This window comes from Cavia porcellus, unplaced genomic scaffold (assembly GCF_034190915.1).
Source record: "Cavia porcellus strain 051 isolate PalLab524CR breed Dunkin Hartley unplaced genomic scaffold, mCavPor4.1 scaffold_14, whole genome shotgun sequence".
Lineage (NCBI taxonomy): Eukaryota > Metazoa > Chordata > Mammalia > Rodentia > Caviidae > Cavia > Cavia porcellus.
Window position 1 is genome coordinate 12,591,368 of NW_026947497.1, and position 24,942 is coordinate 12,616,309.

The window sequence follows — 24,942 nt, forward strand, 5'->3', positions numbered from 1 at the left end:
CCTGGATAAAATTCTAACAGTTTTAGTCATAAAATAGCTAAAAATTGCAAACAATCTAAATCTCCCTCACTAGGTGAATGGATCTGTATTCACAGAACAGACTACTACTCCTCACAAACAATATACAAAAAGCAAGAACAGAGGTGAGTTTCCAAAACATTATTATATATTGAATTGATTTCCATAAGTACAGAAGAAGCAAAACTAAAATATGGTGGGTGACAGAAAGCACAAAGTAGTTGTCTATGGTGTGGGAAGACATTGGACTTAACAGATAGATGAAGGAACACTCTGCAATGACAGAAACCTTCTAGATTTAGCCTGGGAAACTAACCAACACATGTATACATTGCCAGAATTCACTAATTGATATTTGTAAGATCTGTCCATTTTTCTGTCTTTTTCCTTTTTATCGGTACCAGGTATCGAACTCACCACTGCCTGCTTTCAAGGCAGGTGCTTATGCCACTGAGCTAAATTCCCAGCCCAGATCTGTTCATTTTTATATATGAATTATATGCCAGTTAAGATACTCTAGCATTTTTTAAAAATGTTCAAGATGTGGTACATGAGAAAACTAGATTCAAATTCTGACTGCAGGATTTTCCTTATTGGTAACACAGACTCTAGCAACCTCTGTGTTGCATGACTATTCTGAGAATAAAATGAAATAATAGATAGAAAGCACTTAACATGGCATATGAAATAGAGTTCACTCAAAAAACTATTATTAATTATTAATCAAAGTTTTCCAAAGAACATGCCTAATGCAATCATAGCTAAGCATGTAACACTATTCTTCACTTCAAACTAATTTCTTGCCACAGTAGATTACAACAAAAAGCCTCTTATACATTGTAGTTATGATTTTAAAAACAATGATTTTTATGAAATTGCTTTTCAGTGGACAATGGAAAAACAGGGTTGAATGTGAAGCTACAATAACTTGATTGTTTTTTAAAAACTCAAATTCATATTTAAGTTATCCTATCTTCCTTCTTTGTACCATTCATGACTAATCTCTCACCTCACATGACTAGTTCTTACACACTAACCCAATCAATTAGCCTACAGAACCAGGAAAATTGGTTTACAAAGCAGACAAAATCCACATTTCTTTTGGGGAACAGAATATGAAAAATATTATTCAGAAGATAAAATAACTTTAATTTTTAATTATAAGAAAGAATAGAAGTAGTTAATACATTTAAGCTATCAATTGAGGGTATAAAACAAAATCTTCAGAATTCCTCAGAAGTAGAGATGATTAAGAGTAGCTTCAAAACCTTATTTTGGATGTTAGTCACAGAAGATTAATGAAGTTGTATCAATATTTTTCTCTTATTGTTTCTAAAATAAAATAATACACAGGCATGCATAGCCCAGTGGTAAGTTTTACTTGATCTATTTCAGAGCTGACACATGGAAGGAAAGTCATAAAATTACTTGTTGAAAGACGTACATTTACAAAATAATACTATACCATATGCTAATAACAGAATAATACTATTCTAATAGGAATAAAATGTTCTTTTCAATTCCTATAGACATTACTTATAATCATTTCAAAAAGTTTTTCAAATAGATGACATGTACGCAGATCACTTCATAAGGATATACAGCAAATAGTTCAAATTGTTCAATGTTAACTGCTGACAATAAGAGAGTGGGCAGTTTCTAGCATTAAGGGGAAAGCAGTTTCTGCATATCAAAAACTAACTGACAGCCTAGAAAGACTGGTTATTAAAATGACAGTGCTTTCAAAATCAACCAGATACAACAAATTTGAAAAGTTGATGGAAGGACAAATTTTACTGTGATCACATTTTTCTAAAAGCAATGTATCCCTTCTTATCAATACAAAAAGAAAAGCGACCATGGCGGGAGAATAAGATGTGATCCCTTAATGTTTTTAATTGTCTCAAAAATTTTTTAAACCAATTTTACTCCTAAGAATTGTAGAAAATGAAAAACAAAAAGTAAGAGGAAAGGTAAATTCAATAGGCTGAGATAGGTTTATTATCTTTTAAGATGTAAACTTCTAGGTCATAACTTACAATAACTAAATTTATTTTTTAAAAAGATTCCAAAAATGATCTACAACATATAAATAGTAAAGTACATGAAAACACAACACAATGAAAGTATCTGCCTACATGAAAAAGCATACCAATAGATTATAGGAGGTTAGACAGGATGACACTTAGAATTTGAAATTTTAAGACTTGCATTTTTCAATCCAAACAACCACCTGAATGACCCTGGTGCATAAAAACAACACCGCTGATACCCCATAACCATGTGAGAGGCACACTGAAGTCTTTGAATAACAAACCTATCATATGGAAACAGTGGAGCTATGACATGAATGCTTGGACAAAAATAAAAACAAATACAGACATTAAGCAAAGGGTTGCTTCTCAAAGCCTTCTTTCCCACTCATAATTCTACTGTGAAAAATTCACATAAAATCTAATCTTGAAGACATATGACTTATTTCAATCTAATTTTTAGATGTTAATCTTGAATGCTGGTATATCTTAAATACAATATTATAGCATCTAGTGTTAGACATTAAATGCACAAGGAAACATTAAATTCTGAATTCTTTACCTAATTAATAGCAGAATCACAAACTCTGCATATTGCACTTTAACAAAACACTGATCAGTCTAATAAATGAGAATATTTAATGAGAATGTCTAATAAATGAGAGTGAAGGGAAGAGCTCATTTAAGACAATGAATTTAGGTAATGTTTTGGATAAATCAAATGTTTCCCTTTTCTTCTCTCCATTGGGAAGACACACTCACAGGGAATACTTATAGAAGAAAGTGCCTTACAGGCCATGATTATTTCTCACAGCCCCAAATCCTCCGCCTAATTAAATTCAGCAAATTGCCCAAGGACATTTTGCTGATGTTAGAAATCAAAGTCTTCAATTCTCTGTAACACAAGTGAGAAATCATAGTGTTTATTTACCACAAAATAAGGAAAGTATCTAAGTATTTTCTTTGCAAATCACCACTGTGAGAAGAAAAATCATTACTTGAAACAAACTAAATTCCTACCCAAAAAAGCACTACACCTAGTTTTCTAAGTTTTTCCTAAACTAGACCTAAATATTATTCAAGATAGCCTGCAAATATTTCCTTCAAACTATCCTTTACAATTAATGGTTTCATGTGCTGCTTAAATATAGCCATATAAAAACCCACAGGAGAAAAGGAATGTGTGGGAAAGTTAGCCAATCTCGTATTTCCAGCTGACTTACCAACTAGATTTTGTAAAAAAAAAAAAAAAATAGGGTATCATATAATGAGCAAATATTTTTAAAATGTTTTTTTAAAAAGTATTTTTAATATGTTGTCATGCTTTCAATGGATTCTGGTAAAACATAACTGATAATTATCATCATCTTTGTATCTCCTCAAAAATGTCTACTAAATATAATACTAAAATTGTAATGAAATCGTATCAGGAAGCATTCGTTTGCACCATTTTTTTTTTGTGGTGCTGGGGACTGAATGCAGAACCTTATGCATACTAGATAAGGACTCGACCACTCACCTACATCCCAGGATCCACTATTTCAACTATTAATGCAATTTTTTCTAATACGAATTTCTCTATGTCACCAAACACTTGAGGAGAGTCAATTGTGAAGGCTTTTAAAAGGGGGTATTAAACAAGCCAACTCTTTTAAATTAATTAAAGCATCTTATGAAAGATGTAATATGAACAATGTTAATTAATTCAACTGGAAATATGTGTCAAATTATAAATATATACAATAATATATAACCCATCCTTAAAATATCCTGACACAAGTGCAAGGTAGGATTTTAATATTATAAAAATAAAAATTAACTATGAATTTTAGAATATCTTTTCAAAAACACAACTTTCTTTTATTTTATTTTGTTGTCCCTAAGCTGTTTATTGCACTTAGAACCATAGTACATGAAAATACTTCACCTCGTGTTAATCTTATTCTAGTAGGTCAAGAAAACAGTGCTGCCAAAGAATTCAAATTTCATGGGAAAGGAAAGTAAGATGTTGCATTTATAGACCTTCGATGAATCCTAAATTTATTCTTCAGTTTAAAAGGTCAAAATGGACTCTTCTCACTCATCACTAAAACAATTCAAGGTTTTCATTAAACACATCAGACTATTTCTTCTCAGTCCCCTGCCCCACCACCTGCTACAACAGCTCCTCACCACAAAAGCAAAAGCCTAGCTAACTTAATACCAAAGCCAACTGACTGAATACCTGCTGCAGCCTCAAGTCATGCACAGGAACAGCTCTGCAACCAAGGGGGAAAAAGTGAAGTAGGTCTAGGGTAAGAATAACAAACTTTTCATTCAACTAAAAGAAAAATTTCCATCAATAGTATAATAAAAATGTATGATACCAAGAAAGATCCCCTAGCTAAATTCCTTTTTTTTTTTTTTTTTTTTTTTTGTCTTTTTCTTTTTTACCGGTACCAGGGATCAAACTCACGACCGCACACTTGCAAGACAGGTGCTTATGCCGCTGAGCTAAATCCCCAGCCCCTGCTAAATTCTTTCTACTGAGAGTTCATATGGTAAAGAAATCATAACAGATTGGGATTGGACTGATGTTTCTTTGACATACAAAAGTTCCACTCACTTCTGGGCACAAATAATTCAAAGTAATATCCATATAGCATGATTTCATTTACTCATAAAAAAAGAAGCATGGTATAATTTCTTACTTTTTTCACACATCAAACTATATATATGTATATATATATATATATATATATATTGCAAAAAATGTGTAACTATTGATTATATACATATGTATGGTGAAAATCAAGTTAGTCATCACTACTGCTATATTACAAGATATTGTCTATATCATAAATTTTTACATTGATTTTCTTAAATGTATACCTAAGTATACAAAACATTGGCTCCAATGCTAGATATACATTCAAGAAAAGTAAAAATATATGTCTATGCAAAAAAAACCTTGGATACAAATTTTCATAGCAGATTTTTTTAGAACACACACATTAAAAAAATGGAAACAAGTCAACTGTCCATGCATTGAAGAATAGATGAATTAAAATATGGTAAGCCCATAGAGCAGGATAGTGTTAACAATAAGACATACCACAGTCTCAAAGATAACCTTGAAGGCATAGTATTTTGCTATGGGAAAGAAGCCAGTCCCAAACTCTATGATACAGGATTCTAAACCTACAGGGCAGAAAGACTAGTGGTTCCCTGGAGTGAGGAGAAAAGAGAAGAACTGAGACTATGAAATAGCCGCTAACAGGTAAGCGGATCATCTTGGGTATGATGAATATCATTTCACGTGGCAAAACTCAAACGGCTTGGAATCCCAGCCCAGCCTGGTTTCCTGTCTCAAGTTGCCACTATATGTTGATTTGGTTACAAACCCTGTAGTCATTTCTCCTCATACCTCACCACCTTCCAATCAGCAAACTCTGTATTTTCTTCCTCCAAATGTAGACTATTTCTGCAGCCAACCTGACCTTTCTGTAGACTTTAAGCATCTCCTGACTACTGCCCTTGCTTTCATTAAATCTTTTTATAATTTAGTTTCCAAATAGCAGTCAGAGATATTTTCTAACCACACCATTCCCTGCTAGACATCCTTGAAATGGCGTACACCCACTGAACACGAGACCCAGATTCGTGAACACTGGCTAACAGCACCTACTCAAGAGGTCTCCTCCTGCTTCCCAACCTCGCTGTGTGCTTACCCCTCCTTGCTTACTGCACTTCAGCCACATTTACTTCTTTTTCTACCCCTGTGCAACTCACTGTCACATTGGTCCTTTGGCTTGGAATGTCCTTTGCTCCCATTTTCTCATGGTTTGCTTCCTGTTGTCCATGCCCCAGTTTAAATGCTCGAAGAGGTCTATGTAGATTAATTCCACTTGGTGTCACTAATTTATTCTCTTACTTTATTTTCTTCATTGCACCATAGAGCACTTACCTATCTGAATAACTCACCTCATGTTCCCCACTCAACTCCTTTACTACTGTGTCTCCAGAACCAAGAACTGTGCCTGCACAGAGTAAATGTTCAATAAATATTTGTTGAATGAATGAATGGAGTTAAGAGAAGACATTAAATCCATTGGAAAGTAGAGAACCAAAGCCTAGGTCTACAAAAGCTTCAGTGTAGGACATAATCAAATTTCCATTAATGTTAGACAAAAGATGATAACTGGGAAAAGCAAAGATGTTTTCCATTCTAAAACACAGACATATGACTTGAAATACTGTGTGAGAAATTAGTTGGTAAAGGAAGAAAAAGTACAAGTAATTAGATTTAAAAAATCAATAGAAATAGCAGTACATGTACCAACTCCTCCAATGAATGTAATTATGTACTGCCAGCATGTAGTAATAAAAATAAAAATTAAAAAATAGCAAAGGAGGAAAGAATAGGAAATATAATAAGGAAGTTTACAACTTTATGTAAAGGAAAAAATAAAGCACACTTCAATAACAATCCTTGTGTTCACTGCTTTTCTCAAACAGCCAACAGAATAGGTCTCTGTATGGAACCGGGGGAAACCTGAAAAAGGACACAGCCCCTAAAAAAATTATTAAGGACATCAACTCCTCTTGTAACACTACCAAACCAAAAGTCCTTGTCACCATAGGCACTGAACCAGATTGGTGTGGAAAGAAATGTGAGGTCCAAGAAATAGCATGTTCATGATTATGAGCCTTAATAATTGCTGAAAACAGAACATCCAAGATGAACCAACTTACGTCTTTACAAGACTTACTACCTATTTCTAGGCCAAAATAATTTTTCTCCATAAATAGTACTTTTCTACTAAAAATAATTATGCACAATGCTGAACTATCAAGAGCTACCTGCAGAGTCTTTTGTTTATCCAGAGAAACTGAATGAAATTGAATAGAAATTAGGGAAATGGCTAATTTACTGTTTGAACTAAAGATTGCTCAGGCTTTGCTTTTAATTAAAGAAAAAAAGAAATCTGCTACAAAACATTCCAAAAATGGTCTCATTCTAGCAGTTACTCTTGGACAATACAATGTTCTTATCAATTTTCTACTTCTGAACCACCTCTCTATCTTTCTTGATAGATTCAACTTGGAAAAACCGTAATAGAAAGACAATAGCAAGGAGTTTCCTTATGACCTCGCTTAGACTTAAATTTTAGCTGCTGCATTCTTATTTACTAGCTGTACGAAATAAGCAATGTCCCAAAAAAAGAGAGATCTTTCATCTGAAATCCTTAAAAACTGCCAGATTCCCTGTAGTTACCTTACCAAGACCCAGGTAGAAAATGTGTGCTCTCAGCACTGTGGTATCAAATTTAAAGTCATGTTATTTGGTAGGAACTCAAGTTGCTACCACCACTGCATAAAACTGTTGGTTGACTGCCTTCTATAACCCATGTTAGTTACTTTGCATTGCTGACACAAAATACCCGACATTCAAAGTTAAAGGTGTATCTAGCTCAGTTTGTAGAGGTTTCAGTCCATCATCAGCTGGCTCTAAGACAAGGTGGCAGGTTCACAGCAAACAGATGGTAGTAGAACAAGCAAGTGATGAGCACAATGCTTTCTGTCCCTTATCTTAATAAGTACCTTATATAGGGTACTTAGAGTGGGTAACTCTCACATCCTTAATCCTAGTGCCCTTGAGCCCAGCACTGCATTATCAACCAATTTCCGCATCACACACCCCCATCCAGCCACCTCTGAAAAAGCCCCATCTATGACTGCATGAGACTTTGGGGGGACATGTAGAGACATGCGGTAACAATCTTCAAAGACCCTCTGGAATCAGTTCTCTCCAAACTCAAGCCCCCCTTCTGTCTCTCTTATTTTCAGCCAAACCCTCACTATCCTGGTTTCTACACAGAATCCCCTCAGTACCTATGTGTCTTCTCTCTCTCCTGCTGCTCTGAGAGAAAAAATGGCTTTTCCAACTCCAGTTGTAGTGGTGCATCTCTGTAATTCCAGCACCCCAGAGACCAAGGCAGGAGGATAGAGTTTGATACCAGCCTAAGCTACATAGTGAGTGCATCTCAAAAAAAAAAAAAAAAAAAACAAGAATGTCTTTTCTTCAAAGTAATCTCATGTTCTCACTCATACCCTACCTGCTCCAGGACTCTGCCCAATAAAATTTTCTCTTTCTTTCTTTTTCTCTCCTGTATTTTATCCTCTTTCTTTTTCTTCTTCCTCCAAATAAGCCTTAGTTTTACTTATCCCTAACGTTAATTCTCTTGACCTGGCTACTCTCAAATTATTCTCCCACTTTTAAAAAAAAAATGTATTAAAGACTTATTTTCATTAATTCTCCCTCAAAACACTGCCCCCTTGCTCTAAACTCTCTTATCCCACTGTTTTTGCCACTTTTCCTCCATTTGATTAGCATGTATGGATCACTCTGGAGGCCATGTGCATGTATATAATATACTTTACTTACCTCCCCCCTAGTGTCACATGTGTTTAGGAGACATGGGGATTCAACATACATATGAATACTGGACCTTAATTATCTTTCTCCCTCTCCCCTTTCCTATTTTGTTAAATAAGCAAGCTTTTAAAGACTGTCCCCACATTCCTTAATCCTAAGAAATGGTCATTTACTGTCTATCCTTTCTGCAAATACTTAATAAATACTTAGTATATTCTATGTAATGTGCTAGGTTCCAAGGATGCAAAGATGAAGAAAAGCCTTCTGGTCCAATTCTTTATTACCTAATCCTAAAAACTACTGAAATTCTGTTCTATGGAGAGGAAAGATCTCTGCTTGATCTTCAGTGCTCTCATTAAACATAACTAGTCAGCTTCCCCTTTGCCAAAATTCTCTCCTTCAGGGTTGAAATCACTTTCCTCCCTGCCTTCCTGCTATATTCCTCCATCTCTTTTATACTATATCTACTTTCTCCTTTGATCCATGTCATTAAGTTCAGCAGTCCTCCAAGCCTCTGTCCTCAGCCTGTTTTTGTTTCCTTTCTACACTCTCTCCTGTCTGACCACACCCATGGATGTACCTTATACCTCTGTAATAAATAACTCTCAAATAATAGTGGCTAAAATGACTACTGCAATTTTATAGATAAAGAAACCAAGACTGAAGAGGGCAGGAAATGTGTCCAAACACACAGTGGCAATCTGCTTTTGCAGCTAATGCTGGTCATCCATACCATTCACTGGTCTGTGTCCTCCAAAACCTTTCTCACGGACCTTGCCCAATTTCAATGCTCGTTTTGATATTTCAACCTAAATACATTGCTTGTATCTCAAACACATTTCAGTCCATCTTCTCTCACCAAAATCAGTTCTTGATTCTGACTCAATTTGTTACTTGAAAATTACAATCTCTCCATGACTCTACCTTGGGCCACAGTCAGCCACCTGTGCCCACTTCTTCCATCCCTTATTAACATCAGGCTTCTGTCCTCAGCATCTCTTCTACTCCAAGCCAATGCACTGTTCATTCACTCCTGTCAAGGAACACTTTCAATTTCCCTAATATATTCAAGATACCATTCTCAACTTTCAGTGAATATCTTTATATGTTTTTACGTGTTTGTTTTCTGATCACCTACACCAATTTTCTATCCTATGCCCAAATGGCATTTTTCCTTCTTTCCTTAAAATTACATGTTTTTCTTCGCCCTTGTATCTTTCATTCTTCTACCTTAACTTCTACTTTTCCAGTGTTACTTTTGTTTCCTGCAAAACTGTTATCATTAGCTATAATTATTTCTCACACTACTTGCTTCTGGTATTGATGTGTATTTCCTATATGATTATCCATGTGCCTCCAAGTTGCCAACCTTAGATGTAAGGTTTTTTGTGAGGGGTAAGCCAGCAGCGGCTGTGGGCCAGGAAAAGAACCAAGTAATCAGTTTGCCCTTTCCAGCCAGCCAGTGCACAAGCAAGAAGACAAGAACACCCCTCCACACCCCAACCCCATGCTCCCACCCCCTATAGGAAACTAGCTGATTTGAAGGAACACTGGCATGAAAGTTAGGAGCTGATGTACAAAAACAACTTAATGCTTGCACTGATTGACTTTGCAGGCCTGGGGCTGGTGGTTGAGCATCTATTTAGAGGATAACAATATGCAGTATAGCAACTATAGGGGATTTCCTTCTGTTATTTTTGAAATTCAACACTGTTCTGTTTGATACTGTTCCAATTTATTGTTTTGTTTTATTCCCTTAAAAAAAAAGTTTTTTGGTGAGCGTAATGGCCACATTTTAGTACCTTCATCCTCTTCCCAAACATAGAGCTTGTCTGTGACAAGAATAATGCAAATGATTCTCTTCTGCTACCTTTCAGATAAAATGCTAACCTTGCTTCCTTTCCTTATCAATAGTAAATTCAGGTTATCATATTCCTATTCTTAGTATGTATTTTTAGTATGCTTGCAATACATAAAGCTTGCATTTATCTTGGCAAGTACGTACATCTACACAACACCTTCTAATTCTTTTTTGTCTTCCTTCCCTTCCATCCCTCTCTGCTTCCTCCAAATCTTGATCCCCTTCCCATATGAGAAAGTTCCAGTGCCACTACTTTTATTCTTTTTTAACCCTTTTCTCCTTCCTTCCTTTCCACTCCATCTCTTGTTCCCCACTACTAAATATTAAAGCACTTAAAGGTATACAATCCTCCAGAAGAAACGTAAGATACTTTATTTTCTGAGGATAAAGTAAGATGTAAAATGTCTTCAAACATTTTTCCAGGAATAACGTTACTGACCCAAAGAACTAGCCAAATTCCGATGCAGGTAATTCACCCCTAGTGCTCTAATCCCTCGGCTATTTCAGCGGAGTAATTCTCCTCCTCCTCCAATCCTGGGCCCAGGAAAGAATGCGATGTGCGCTAGGAACAGCTGCAGCCTGCCACTGGGCCAGGACAGGCCTCAGAGATCCAGCACAGGAATCCCTGACTGTCCCTTCCCCGAGATCCAGAAGTATACTGGAACTCAATTAGACAATGAAATCCTTGAATGAAAGATGCCACATAAGCGTAGTATGAGCTACAAGAATTTCTCAAAGACTTATTTCTCACTTCCTCCTTCTTCTCCCCTAAGCTTTTTATAGACACATGAATAAATCATTTTCATGCAGGCTGGAAGAGAAATCATACTCTCAAAGCTAAGTGCTATTTTTAAAACTGACCTTTCGTGTTCACTGTATATTTCTAATACTAGCATTTCTAAATTTAGGTTAATTTCATTTGGATTATTTCAAACCATATATACCTAAAGCTTTCTATCTATAATTTTTAAACTATAAAAAGTCAACAAACATTAATTTTTAAAAATCATTATTAAAGATAAACCATATTAGCAATCATTTAAACCCTTTCCACTCATACCTTATTTTATTACTGGCATTAAAGTTATCAGCACACAATGGAGGTACAGCTCCATACGTAATCCAGCAAATGGCTGTATTATTATGAGACATTCTGTATTTTTGTGCTTTCAAGCAGACTTCAGTAAGGTTAAAAGTTAAATTTAGCTTTGTCTTTCCCTGATTATACATACAGATGTATCAGGAGCAAAGTGGAAAGTTAAACCAAATGTAATTTTTTTCCCAAAAATAATTTCCAAAATTAGAGAAGTCTCAATCCTATAGGAAGCAAACAATTCTTAACAGCTTTTTTTTCTTCTTAATTCATCTAGAACAAAAAATGGCCTAATGTTAAGGAGAAATACATTTGGAGAACACAAGTGGATTTTGACCCTCAAATTCTGCTTGTGGCCTGGAATTATAATTTTTCCAACATGCTTTCTCAGAACCATTTCAATTCTGAGTTACTAGTTTTTAGACCAATAGGAGCTTTCTGCTCTATTCCCAAATCTCCAACTTCAATTTCAAAAAACAAAGAAGATTCTTCCTTTAAACTACAAGTGTGCAGACACAGCAAAATAAAACTGGAGATCTTATATAATAATTTGGATTACTAAGATCCCTTTTAAAAACATGAAAAATGAATTGCATGATTGAGCCTAGCTGGAAAGAATCAACATTTAAGTTGAAGTTCTTCAGTACATTAAAAGACTTCCATTATTTAAGCAATGGGACTAAAGAAGTAGCAATTTTCAAACTACAATCTTGTGCTAAATTAAAAATTGTATAGAAGAATTACAATATCATTTTGAGTTTTTTTTTCAGTAAAAAAGAGGGAGGTAATATTTGCATACAAATGCTACTGCTGAAAGTTCTGGGTGCCTAAATATGTATTCATACATCATGAGCTGATATAGTTTGGGAGTCGTTCATGCTTATATGTATTCCACAAATATCTGAAAAGGCTACCAGGCACAATTCTAGACACCAGACATTCAGGTAGTCAATAATGTCAACACTATTCTTAGATATCTTTCTTACTTTTCGTTTAGAACAGAAAAACTTTCACAACAGTCAGTAATCCACTATACTAATGCAGAAACAAGTTTTTTTCTGGCTTATAGATACAAACAGCACTCTATAGGGCACTTTTATAAATAGTGTTTGATTTTAAAAAACTATCTTTTAGTCCTTTATTTTCCACTTAATCACTCATTTTTTCTGTATTTTACCCTGAGGCTAAATAAAACAAAATGAGAGATTGATAAGTTATTCCTCTCTTATCAGCTATTCATCCTTAATGACTCAGTGCTGTAAAGTCCTACACTTTTACTAATATCTCCCACATGAACTTGCCACACTAAATGATTCACTCAAAGAAAATAATTTTCATGTCTTCTCGTCAGTTTTTGAGTACTTTCACAAAACTAAACAGCAGTAGATCACGAAGAGTTAGAAAGTGTTTTTATCAAGGTTACTCTTTCTGGGTAGTTTCCAATTTACTTATTTCTCACTGTTTTATAATAACCTATTAATTTGTTTATTTTCCACCTACCCTTAAATAACTTTTTTCTTTTCTATCTATCTCTAAATTTAAAAGCAATTATTTTCACAGTCCAGTGTAAGTATTCATTCCTCCCTGATCTTTCATCAACCAACATCTCCTCACCTCAGAACCCAGTAAACATTTTACGGCCACACTTGTCTAACTGCCTGGTGATTATCAGTTTGCCTTGAGAACAACCTTATTTTTGTACCTTTAGTTATCCAGCACCTACCAAAAGGCCTAGGGCATGGTAAACACTTTTTATTAAGTTGAAATTGAAATTTAGAATCTAATTACTCAAAATTCAATTTCAGCATCATACTGCACATAAATGTCATTGTCAGAAATGTACAAAATTTTCAGGAAGTAATCCAGCAATATTTATGAGGGATTTTCATAATGTTCAATCCCGTGACTTTAGGATATGACTATATCCTAAAATAAGAAATACAAAAAATGTTTGCAAAACAATAAAGTTATGCCAATTATTAAAGCAAAGAGCAAAAACTTAAAACCTAGCAATACTAAAATAATTCACTGATGTCATTCATACTCAGTGAAATACAATTCAGTTAAGAATTCAAAGGATTTGTAGATAAATGAAATTTCATTACTCTAAGTAAAAAAAAAGTAGACAAAAAGTGCATATTTCATTTCAGCACACCAACAAATATAAACAAGAAAAAAATACAAGAAAAAGTTAACAAAGTGTTTAGGGTAACTGAACCAAAAACATGTATTTCCCTTTTCTCTTTTTCCGTATTTCCCCAAATTCTATAATATTTAGCTTATGATATAATTAATATTCTACAAAATGGATTGTATGTACAAAAACAGCCAACATACACACCTAATTTCCCAAATTACCTTTGGCACTACAATCATAGGAATAATCTATAAACAGGACTTCAACGAAAGGAATGTTTATTTTATATACATAAGATACATTAGACTATAGCAATCTATAGTGGAGGATATATAAAGGTATCTCCTATATATGAGTATATTATACTGCATATATATGATTACATTTTACTGTATATATACATACTTTTTTCCAGCAACTTGCAACATAACACAAAACGTAAGTCCCCTAAAGAAGGACTATGAATAAGTGCTATTTAACAAGCATTCTCTTTATACGGGCTTTGGATACTGAATAAAATTAAGTCATTTTTTTCTACCAAATTTCCAAAATGCCAGAGAAGCTGTTGTATAAGCATTCTGTCTTTACTTTAAAAGACAAAAACCTCTAAGTGAACAACATACATCATTAGTGTATCTCAAAATCTACACAGAGTAATCACAATGGTTTAAAAATGAACCTCCTCAGAAGATAAATGAAGCCAGGAATGGAGGTGCAAGTCTGTAATCCCAGCTCATGGAGATGCTAAGCAGGAAAAGCTCAAAGCCAGCCTGAGCAACTTAGAGGAAAAGAAACAAAAAAAAGAGAAAGCACTGTGACACAATGGACCCAGTTGATCCCCATGTACCACACACACACAAAATGAAAAACAGTCATTTATATAGAATGGATCAGAAATTTAAGAATTTAAGAACACACACATTTTAAAATAATTTTATGATGATATGTGTTACATTTTTGAAATGGTGGTGATATCCACAAAAAAAGTTTCTGTTCTTTAATGAGCCACGTTATACAATGCAGGAAAAGAAAACAATAATGGGGTTTATAGGTGGTTGACTCAACAGTTACTAAATTATATTAAACTCTACCCAACAAAGAAGAATCTGTCATCAGAGAAATTATAAAATGCCACAATGTATGAATCAGAACTTAATTGATGAAGTCAGTATATGCTGTTTCACGAGAAGCCTCAGTTCAATTTTCACTTACTAAACCTATCACAACTCTTTCTTTGAAACATCTCTACCTCATCTTGATCACTCATTCAATATTTACAAACATTTTGGTATTGAAATTAACTGTTCTGTAATTTTAACTCAAAGATAAGCTTAAAAATCTCTATTAGGTGCCTAAAAGCTACATCATGTGTGTAACTCCAATACAAGGGTAGAAATGAGAAAAGCTCCATAAGAAACGCAAAAGAGCTAAATAAACCAAAGGAAAAAAAATAAGAAATCACTTGAAAGACATCAGTACACATGAGGAGAGGGAGAGGGAGTTAGAGACAGTCTCAGGCAAGGTAGCTCCTAAGCTGCAGGATTTCAGCATTCCTAAATGTCTCAAATTACATCTGGAGGTGGAACTGGAACTGTCTTCTTCCTTGGAACATGCTGCCTGTTTGTCTGGACACCCAATTCTTTTCTCTCCACTGTGCTCACTTACACACAAGTCCTCCCAGGGAACTCTGGTGAGGCCAACCTCCCTGAGCCCTGACCTACATGCTCTCTAAATGCCTATGCAATCAATCTAAAAACAAGGAGAAAGCTTTACGTAGAAAAATTAAACTAAATGTATCGCACTATATTTTTGTGTACCTTTATGCAAATTGGTATGCTTAAGAGTCACTTTTCCAATATATGTAGAACCTGATAATTATACGTGTATTTTTCTTTCAATTGCTAGATTTAACATATTCAATAATGTTAAGAAGAAACTACAAAACAACATCACTTTGTGTTCCATTTGATACTAATTAAACAAGACCAGGCAAAGTAGAATGGCTCTCTGTATAGGTTTCTCTGGGTTTTGGTCAAAAGTTTTAGTCTTTTGTTTGTTTGTTTTTGTAATAACAAGTGGATCATTTAAAAATAAACACAAAATTTACTGGACAACAAAATGTTTTTAATCATTAATGAGTTGAATTTAGCAAAACACTTAACTTTTCTATAATCATTTGCCCACCATTTTGATTATATTCTTTACTATATTACTATCCTCCCAGAAAATAGCATGGAGGAGCGAGTTTAAAACTTCAACTTGAGAGGCCAGGGATTTAGCTCAGCAGCATAAGTGCCTGCCTGGCAAGCACAAGGTCATGAGTTTGATTCTCAGGACCAAAAAAAAAAAACTGTCAATTTGATCTTATGCTACTACAGTAGCTTCAAAACTCTAAATTATTTCCCAGGAATAATTTACTAATTACTCTGTAAAGACATGTAAGACATAATCCTTTCTAAATAGGACCTGAACTTTAGTGAAATCAGTCCAGCATATACACGTGAAATCACAAAGATTAAGGTAAGTTCTGTATAATAGGGAGCTAGAGATAGGAGAGTGGAAAGAGCCAGCTCCAGAGAAAACTGGGTTCAAATTCTAGCCCAGTAGGGTTAGAATTTATTAAGTTACAACTTATTAATTTTGAGGTCTTATCCAAGAGCCTCAATTTTTTTTTTAAATGGAGATAACACAGTTGACCTGGGAGCCGAATGTGGATTAAGCTTTTCAAAAGTGTCTTGTATACCTGTTGTCACGTAGACGATACTCTTTTAATAATAGCCATTAACATTTCTATTTTCCTAAATTATTATTATTGATGAAGATGGCCCTGATTTTATGGGTAATACAGTTCTAAGGAGTTAAACAGAGGCTGTAGTACTAGAAAGCAAGTCATATAACTAAGAAGAATCAATGATGTTACTGTTTTCCAATTTTGTGTAATCACAGTGATGATTGATAGATTATGGACAACCAACAAAGCTGTCTTCTTTCCTTTCTAAACCTACCAGTTCCCCAGTCCTACAATAAAAGACGGGTTATGGCAGATGAGGTGTGTCATTTCACCTAATGAAGCGTTGCTCTTTGCATCTTAATTGAAATCTGAGGAAACTTCTCATCTGAGATACCCTACTTCACTCACAAATTTTATTCTAAGGAGCCAGGAGCATAACCCAGTAGTACAGCATTTGATCCAGAGTTTACTTAATGATGCTCCTGTAACTTTAAATTTTTAACACAGCTCCCATGTAAATAAGCATTAATTAATTGTTAATAACATATAAAAACAGTGTACAGTACCACTATAATAAATGAGGGATGGATGGATGTTAAAGATAAAAAAAGATATCAGCCCAGTCTGAGAGACAAAAGTCACTCTCGTTGTCAGTTCAAGGATAAGATTTGTAAAAATAAAGTGTAGTTCACAAAAAAAGCCCTGACAACCTCAGTAGTGATTTCAACTAATTTGTTAACATTAAAAAAGTCACAAAAGGTGATTTAGTACTAAATTTTAGTTTTCATACTAAGTTGATTTAGTATCTCAATCAAAGAGAAAAATAATAACCTAGAGTTATAAACAAAGTTTTCGTTGGTTCTGAGTAAATCTCATGCAGTCATTCAGGCAGATGTTGACACTAGTCATTAATCTACCTTGAGGTACCTGACAACCATATATTTTTGTTAAGTTTGCTTTAATGATGCTAGAATGTATAAAGGATTTTTATTATCTTTGTATGAAATGAAAAATGTATGAAAGTACATTTTTATTATTTTTACCTTCAAAATAGCATTGAACATCAATATTCTTATTAACTGAAAGAAGTAAATATATGTCTAATCTCAAGGTTCACATAAGAATGTAAATACAACTAAACTAAAGGCCACAAAATAATAAAGATAATAGCCATTTCTGGGACCAGAAACTTAAGAACTGTAGTGATTCTATGTACAAAGATAAAATGATTTGCTAATTTGTTCTTAAACCATTATCCTAGCCAAGAATCTTTCAAATATCAATTTGCCCAATTAGTTCCACATTGCCAAATCAGTCATGTAAAACTGGTTCATCTACAATGTCTCTTTTTACTTCCTATTCAAAATAAGTATCCATGAGGTTGAGAAGTTAACAGTAATGTTTTAATTGCCTCAAAAAAGTAAACAAAAAGATTGACAACAATTAGTTTTTGAAATCCTTATTAAAACATAAAAAGATTTATCAAGAAATAAAAAAAATACATCACCAGTTCTAGGTACATGCTCAAGCAGTTTTATAAAGTCTGATTATGTTCTATCAATATCACCAATTTAGGAAATAAAAGAACTAGTAAAATTTTAAAAATCAAAATGATTTAAATATGTAATGAAGTTTTAAAGAAGCATAAGAGAAAACTCTTTTTAACTTTAGAAATGAAATAGAGGTAAAATACACTTATACTGGTATACAGCATTTCTGGTGTATATGGTAATAATTACATTTTACAAAAATAACTTGTGACATATTACACTGTAATAATGGTTTCTAAAGATCAAGAAAGTACACTCGAAGATGAATGTCAAGGAGTCATTAATAAATATTGGGAGACTTTAAAGTGCAAAATAAATCACAGAAAAAAAAATCACAGAAACTATTTCTAAAGACATCTGTTATCAGAGTCATCAGTTCACTGGATTCTGATAAACTTTATGGTCCTTGTGGGACTTCATCCAATCTAACAATTTATAGTTCTAAACATGTCCAACAAGCAAATTAGCAAAGATGTATTAGCAGAGTAAATTAGCATTTATTAAGTATTACCCTAATTAGGATCAAAATGATATAATTTCTAATTCTCATGGTGAAAATGAGACAAACTGCAGTCACTATTCACTATTCATTTACTAAGTATGCTCTCTATTCCTCAAAATAGCTTTTCGGAAGACAGAATTTACACATAAAATATTTGTCTGGATATTTCTATGCCATTTTTTATTTTAAAGAGACCAGATTCTGTACGATAAGTATGCTTATCTACCTGCTCAGTAACACCAGAATTGAATGTTCTGCACATGTAAGTGCTGATATAAAAGGAAAGAAATTCTTCCATAGACTCTGAGACTCCCAAATATGTGGTGTGTGACTAATAGCTGGGAGAAAACACCACTGAAACTGTCTGCTGGAAACCCATTAAAATTTAAGCGCAGAAAAATGATTGAGTGACAGTACAGTTGGATGTGCAAATTTGTACAGGAACACAGCTGAATTTTTGGCAATTCCCTCACAGTCTTCTTTCTATATACTGACAAATGGCCCTTTCTTTTTCATATGTAACGTTACTTGAGTTAGAAGAACTACCTGGTCTTTACGACACTTGAATTTACAAAGATGCAGAATTTCAAATACTACAAAATATTACAAAAAATTATTTTTTCCTGGACATGCTGGCATATGTCTGTGATTCCAGGTACTCAGGAAGCTGAGGCAAAAGGATCACAAATTCAAGATCAGCCTAAGCAACTGAGAAAGACCTCATCCCCAAATAAAATTTTAAAAGAGCTGGTGATGTGGCTCAGCATAACAGTGCTTGCCTAGCAAGCACAAGGACCTGGGTTAAACCCCTATTGCTACAAAAAAAAGTATGCTCCACAAAACTGTTCAATGAAATTCCTAAAAATCAGGACCTTTGAAAAAACAAACATGCTCTTTTTATTTCATTCTACATTTTCCTTTAAATGTATTTGTTACTTTTGAAAATTTTTGTGCAAGAAAAATTTCCTTAGATTATTATATTCTCTGAAGAAAACGTGATTTTAAAATTTGCATTTTAAAGTATGTGCTCTTAACATACTACTTAATATTGCTCATTCTTAAATGTAAACTAATTCCTTTACAAATAATTTAATAATCGTATTTTCATTATAGTTACTCTGTTCTAAGCTTTTCTACTTCACCAATGTTATGTATTTTGAATGCTATATCAAAAAATTAAAACATGGTATTTTTCTTGAAGATTTGTAATAGTGGTATAAAGTACATAAATGTGTACATTTAAAAATACAAATATTCAATAATCAGCTCTGGGTGTATGATAATATAAAGCTGTTAAGCATTTCATAGAAAAAATGCCATAAGTTTTACAGATATAGTAATGATAGATAAAATTGCTATGGCACATTGCAATTTAAAAAGTGAGTCTCACAAAATCACTCAATCTGTAAAACATTCCATGGGAAGCCATGAGTATGTTTTTCTCATTTTATTGATGAAGAACCTTAGATCCAGAAAAGGTAAAAGACTGAACCAAATATATACAATAAGCAGGAAAACCGAGATTCACATTGGGCTCTTACATTTCATCAAATCTTCCATTCGAGCTATAATTGTCAATTTCTTTGACATAAATATTCTAATTTGATCACTTCAACAACCCTATCATAAAATAACAGGAGCCAGTATTAACTAAATGCACATTGTGAGGCAGGTGCTATTTATACTGTACTAATTCATTCACTTTACACAAAAACCCTGTAAGAAAAGGTTCTACTATCCCGTTTGACAGATGGAAAAATGAGGCACGTGGAATATATGCAAACTGTCAACAATCACACAGCTGATATGTGTGTGAATCAGAATTAATGCCCCAAGAAATAAGTTTCAAAACACATGAAGTTCAACAGCCCACTCAGGCAGATTAAGGAATAGGCTGGTGATGGAAAAGCTGCAAAGATTCATCTTCAACAAATCAGAGGCAGCAGAGAGTAGAAAGTATGTGAACACGAACCATTCCTGCCATTCAGAAGTAGATTACGAATTGACTGGACTACAAGGGACAAAGCATGACTATATAAGGAAGTTAGTAAAACTGAAGCACTACATTATTTTTAAAGAAAATTTAAAGCCACTATATGGAACAGATCTTATAATGTCCCCCGAAATACCTACTACATAGGAAGAAGTAATAAAAATCATTGAAAAAAAGGTGACTACACATTTCTATGGTTTTTTTCCTAAAACAGCTTTTATAATCTAATACATCCTATCATTTTAAAAACCTATCTATGCAATAGAAAATAGGAAAGAAAGATAATACATGTTTCTTAGTAATTTTCATACCATGATGCTATGGAGCTGGTTATTTTGGTGTACAGATCATCCTTGGAATCATATTAAAATCAGACAAAGGAAATAACAACAAAATCCCCTTTATTGAGTACACTGCCACCTAAACCTAAAGTACATGCTAGAAGTAGAATTTGCATTAACTATGAAAACCTTAATCATACCAAGGGACACAAGCAATGACATCAGGATACTCATAAAGAGCAGTTTTGAAAAGACCTTGTAAATGAGAAAAGCTAACTCTAATGGAATTTCTTCTCATATTACCTAAACCAGGTCACTAAGATGGGCTTACACTATGGTATTTTGTTCATTTAAGTTTTATTTCTTCAAGCCACAAATTCCCATAGAAATATCCAGACACGCGTCCACAATAATTGGAATGCCTAACATTTCAGTGTAAGTATTTTTGCATGAATTTAACAAAGTAAAAAAAATGCAGCAAGATTCCTAAGCTTTCTGTTTCTATCAACAGCTATTTTATGAATATGAGTTATCTCTGTGGCCATAAACTGCATGTGTGAAATACATTAAAGGATCCCACGTGAAACTTCAGTGCAAAGACCAAGCAAAGCTCTAAACCGCATCCAGAACATCAAAATCAAGTTGATTTTCCTAGAGTACAGCAATCATAAATTCTCCCTCTCAAAGCCATTACTGTTAAATATACATTGATAAATTAAGTTCAAGTGTAACTACAATTGAAATATATGATTCAACTGAGCTATGACCTATTTTTCCTCTCAAAAGCAAAAGGGAATCATGGATTAAATAATGTCTTAAATTTTTCCCAGTCCAGGATTCTTCTAAAAGTTATTTTATACTGGAACTAAAAAGCAAAATGCACTTAGTGATATGTATTTGCTCTACAAAATAGTTTTTTACATACTGCTCATAAGACAGATCAAATTTTATTAAACATTTGTTCATTTCTTGTTAAACTATACACACCAAGAAGTATTCAAGAAAAAATAATCTCAATACACAATGTGATACCTAAATCTAAAATTTAACTATACTTAAATGATCTGTACTTAAACCAATAAACAATATGACGAATACAAAATTAACACACATATGGTTGACAATACCCACCCCTAGCAGAAAGCTTTTTGGTGTTGATAATTTTGGCAGCATACTCTTGTCCGGTAGGGATTTTCATACATCTTCTCACCACTGAGAATGCCCCCCTGGAAACAAATCATTAGCAGGTCATCAATAGCATCATACCTGATATTCCGTTAAACATTTACAAAACCTGAGCATCTTTATTCATTTCAGTGAATTGACAAATATCAGTGTAATTTAGTAATATCCAGAAAGTGAAAAATTTCTTCCAGGAAACCCAGACATTTTTAACATTAAAGAATAGAAAGTAAAATTTTACCTAACTGGAAGCACGCATTAGTAGTCAACAAAATGAAAGGAATTGCTAATTATGACCGCTTTATGTTTGCGCCAGAATTTGGAAAACATTTTACAATTTACATTCACACAGCACCAAATGCTCTGGGGAAAACCCTGCACAGATTAGAACTGAAGAGGAGGAGCAAAAATCTGCTGTTTATTTTTTTCAGGGAAAATAATTAATGTGGCTCCAAGTAAGTAAATATGGCGATTGTTTTCATTAATATATAAATCTTGAACACACTGGAAGGTGGTTTAACAAATCCTGCTAAGGTGATTTCTCCCTGCACTGTTTGGGGCCGGGGGAGGGGAGAAAGCTGAATTAAACTGCTCTTTCGACATAGTCTCCATGTTTTAACAGCAGACTATATATAAGGGTATAATTTTCACTACGTTTAAAAATATGTACCTCCCCTGGAATTTATCTGTACAAATCACCAAAAATACATGCAAACGCACCCTGAAACTAGCGATAGAACAACTGGGTTTGGGTTTGATGCTACATAAATCAAGACTCAGGGTTCAGCTGCTAGGTCCGTGGGCATAGATCCTAAGTAGGACCAGTCCCCTTCCGTAACATCTCCAAGTAATTCTGCCACTTGAGAGTATACAAGCTTAGCTACCCGTGGGCTGCATTCTGCTGTCTCCAGAGGGCTCTTCCGCTGCCTGGAGAAATAAATCTTCGTAGAGAGAAAGAAAAAAAACGCGCTCTCAGATCCCAGGAAGAAGGACTGTAAGCAAGTAATCTGGTGGGAAGAATAATAGCGGATATGGGGCAAGGGGTTGAGTTTGGTGGAGTGGTCTTTTTCCTAGACAAAACAACTACTGGATGTGAAAGTGTCTCTTCACCAAGCCCAAGTTGAACTTTCAGCATCAATAAACATGGCACCGTCGGTGGCTGCGAGTGCTCATCCGTGCGCGGGTCAGGCGGGGAGGAACCTCTATTTACAGAAAACGTGATCTATGTGGCGTGGTACAGAGGCTCTCGTTTCCCAGCCACACGCACAGCCCCGCGCGCGCACACACACGGCATACTTCACAGGATGACAGCTACAACTGCAGAGATCGTAATTCACTAAGTCTCTCGGGCGGGGATGGGGCGGGCGGAGATAGGGAAGAGACAGAGCGGCTGGGGTTTCTCCGGTAGGGGTGTCTGCACTCAGTCCCCTCCCCTTCCCGAAACAGTGTCTTCCCCAGAGCGACAAGCCGGGGGTCCGACCGCCACCTCCCATTTTCTCTCTCTCTCTCTCTCTCTCTCTCTCTCTCTCTCTCTCTCACTCACACACACACACACACACACACACACACACACACACACACACCCTCCAATTCCCTCGCCCCTAGCCACAGGCCAGGGGGCGACTCGATCCGCCCTCTGCTGGAAAGGGGACGCGCGGTGCCGGGAAAGGCGCTTACTTTCCGAGCTCCTCGAAGAGCTGGTACTCGTCGGTGAACCTGGTGCAGGTGGCGGTGGAGGCCATCCTTGGCGGGCGTTCGGGCGGGCGCGCGGCTTCCCCGGGACTGGCCCCGAGGCGCTGTCACCCAGGCCCCACTCACTTTCTTAGTCCCAAAGTCGCTCGCTTGCTCGCTGGCGAGGAGTGCGCACTGGGGCGGGGCGCGCGGAGCGAACAGAGGGCGACACGGGTCCCCTCAGCCGCCTACCGGCCTGGCTTGCCTCCTCGGCCTCCGGACAGTCTCTGCGCCCCCTTTCCAGCCCCTCTCACCAAATGTCAGGGGCAAAGTCTTCCGAAAGAGAAAAGCGGGTCGGGAGAGGGAGACGCGGCGGGGTGCGCCCTGGAGACGATCCGCGGCGGGGCTGGTGGAGCCGGGGCGAACAGCCCCAGCCCGAAGCAGCTGTCGCGGGGCGGCGCGAGGACTCGGCAGTCCACGAGCCCGCGGGCTGGGGACTCAGCAGAGGCAGGAGCGCTGAGCCCGACTGCCGAGCCGCTCCGTCTCCTCCCAAGGCGCCGCCTCCGCGCCCCTCCTTCCGCCCGGCCCCAAAGCCCCCTCCCCGCGGCCCCACACCTCCCTCTAGCGACTCGGGCCGCGTCCCTGCCTCTCCGGTCTCTCCGGGCACACGCGGTCCGCGGGGATACCCGGTGGGCGGGCGCGGGGAGACTGGAGAGGGCCGGGCGAGCAGAGCCAGGCGCCAGAGGGACCCGTCCACACCCGCGGAGCCGGAGCGTGTGCGACGCGAGCCCGGGCTGACGGGGCGTGAGGACGCGCGACTCGTGGGGCCAGAACGGGGTCGCCACAGGGGGCGGACGCGGACTATCGGCGACCCGGGACGGAGGCGCGAGGAGGGCGTGCGCCACGTTTCACTTCAGCTCTGCAGCTACTCGCGGGCCACCTTCCTGTCTGTGTTACGGGGGCGCTGCTCAGACCCCGGCCGGCCCCACAGGCCTTTGCTTGGCCTTGCTTCTAAGGCACGCGAGCGAACGCCCCGCCAGGGTGCCACACCTTCCTGCTCTCGGGAGTAAGTCCCTCAAACCCCGGCAAGTTCTGATAGTAAGCCTGCTTCTCGCGAGATTTCCCGCGCGTGGGCGGTACCAGAGGAGCAGGAAGGTTGGGTGTCGGTCACGCGACCCTGTGAGGGCTGACGTCACTCGCATCACATGAACACGTCTGGCCTGCTTCACTTTGCAGAGGAGAGGAAAAGAAGAGGTCTTGCATGCTTTGCCTGCGTTTGCAAAAATCTGGCCAGATAGTGGCCCAGGCGTCTGTTCTATGCCTAGTTACTTGAAAAGCCACTTAACACACTTTGAAAAGGTGACCTGCTCATTAGTATATCTGTTATTGTGTTCCTTAAGCAGGACAATAATTATGCATTACATTTCAAGTAGAAAAACTGTTACTGATTGCTAAAATTACTTGGAGATGGG

At 36.5% G+C, this 24,942-nt stretch overlaps 1 protein-coding gene across 19 annotated transcripts in view; it reads right to left on the minus strand.

The window, feature by feature from the left end:
• Camk2d (calcium/calmodulin dependent protein kinase II delta) overlaps positions 1–23,993 on the minus strand; it is a 298,536-nt gene extending 274,543 nt beyond the window's left edge. For 5 of the 19 annotated variants that reach the window (XM_013150623.3, XM_005002905.4, XM_063260700.1 and 2 more), the window contains exons 1-2: positions 23,477–23,989; positions 21,749–21,843 (exon numbers count right to left, since the gene is read on the minus strand). In XM_013150623.3, coding sequence (XP_013006077.1) covers positions 21,749–21,843; positions 23,477–23,541 — 160 coding nt within the window. In that variant the 5' untranslated portion in view covers positions 23,542–23,989. Of the gene's footprint in view, positions 1–21,748; positions 21,844–23,476 lie in introns of all 19 variants that reach the window. The other 14 variants (XM_063260693.1, XM_063260692.1, XM_063260696.1 and 11 more) reach the window with 6 other exon arrangements.
• Positions 23,994–24,942: the final 949 nt, after the last annotated feature.